The sequence below is a fragment of the Aptenodytes forsteri genome, unplaced genomic scaffold (assembly GCF_000699145.1).
Source record: "Aptenodytes forsteri isolate BGI_AS27 unplaced genomic scaffold, ASM69914v1 Scaffold729, whole genome shotgun sequence".
Classification (NCBI taxonomy): Eukaryota; Metazoa; Chordata; class Aves; order Sphenisciformes; family Spheniscidae; genus Aptenodytes; species Aptenodytes forsteri.
Window position 1 is genome coordinate 58946 of NW_008796173.1, and position 1178 is coordinate 60123.

The window sequence follows — 1178 nt, forward strand, 5'->3', positions numbered from 1 at the left end:
GGCAACGCTGTGCGAGGCACAGCGAGGCTCGGCTGGGCCAAAGGGACTCCCCGAGACCACCAGGTGCCAAAACCGTGTTTAATGCGGCCGCCCTGCCCCATTACACTGCCGGGCACGCAGCTGCCATGAAATAGCGGCGGCCAGAGGAGGGGGCCGTGCACGAGGCCACGCCAAGCTGACCTGCCAGTCCGTGAGTCCGTACTGCTGGAGCACGGCCCGGCTCCAGCTCCTCCCTGCTCCCCTAGTCCTCCTCCGAGTCCCTGGCCCTCTCCTTCTCCTTCTTCTTCTTCTTTTTTTTCTTCTTCTCCTCCTCCTCCTCCTCCTCCTGGTCAGCCTCTACCGTTAGCTTCCTTTTCTTCTTGGGTAAGGCCTCTTCCTCCAGCCCGTTCTCCAGCTCCACTTCAGCCTCCAGCTCCTGCTGCTTCTTCTTTTTCTTCTTCTTGGGCTCTATATCATTCTCCTGAGGGGAAACCCAGGGGTCAGCGGGAGCCGTGCCCGACCCGGGGAGCTGGGTGGCTGCCCCAGGTCCTGCCTCCCCTCACCCCTGGGGGGGCTGGAGCCCAGGCACCATCCCACAAACCCCGCTCGGCTGCCGGACGGCCGGGCCAGGAATAACCGGGACCCGCTGCTCCGCCAGCCTAGCACGCAGCAGGACAGGGCCGAGCCCCCTCACAGCCTCGCAGCCCCCTGCCTTCACCTCCGTCTCCAGCACCGAGTTCTCCACCTCCGCGGCCGCAGCCAGGGCCTCCAGCTGCCGCTTCTCCCTCCTTTTCTTTTTCTTCTCCTTCTTCTCTTGCTTCCTCTTGACCTCAGCCACCACCTCGTTCGCCTGCCGGAGGAGAGAGGGAGCTCATCAGCGCAGGAGAGGTTCCCAGCCCAGGACCCGTCCCCGCCCAGCGGCAGCCATCGGATCAGCCTCATTAAATCAGTCTTTTCCCTCCACAGCAGGTCAGGATGGCGGTTTGACATCATGTCCGACAGCAGGGCCCTGCCCGCCCGGGCCCCCAGCAGCCTCCCCTCCACCACGGCCTCCTTCATCACCTCCAGGTTCTTGCGGGGCGGCTCCCCCGCTTCGTGGAAGGCAAAGCGCTCCTCCACCTGCTCCCGCAGCTTGTCCCCGAACACGCTGGTGGGGACTTCTGCGGGGAGAGGAGAGGGGCTCAGCACCCCCCGGCCCT

At 65.1% G+C, this 1178-nt stretch overlaps 1 protein-coding gene across 1 annotated transcript in view; it reads right to left on the reverse strand.

The window, feature by feature from the left end:
• Positions 1-6: 6 nt before the first annotated feature.
• Positions 7-1178, reverse strand: part of DCTN1 (dynactin subunit 1) — an 89172-nt gene continuing 88000 nt past the window's right edge. Inside the window, 3 exon segments of the mRNA XM_019474189.1 lie at positions 7-460; positions 698-829; positions 1018-1176. Of these exon segments, the coding sequence (XP_019329734.1) occupies positions 242-460; positions 698-829; positions 1018-1176 (510 nt within the window). The 3' untranslated portion in view covers positions 7-241.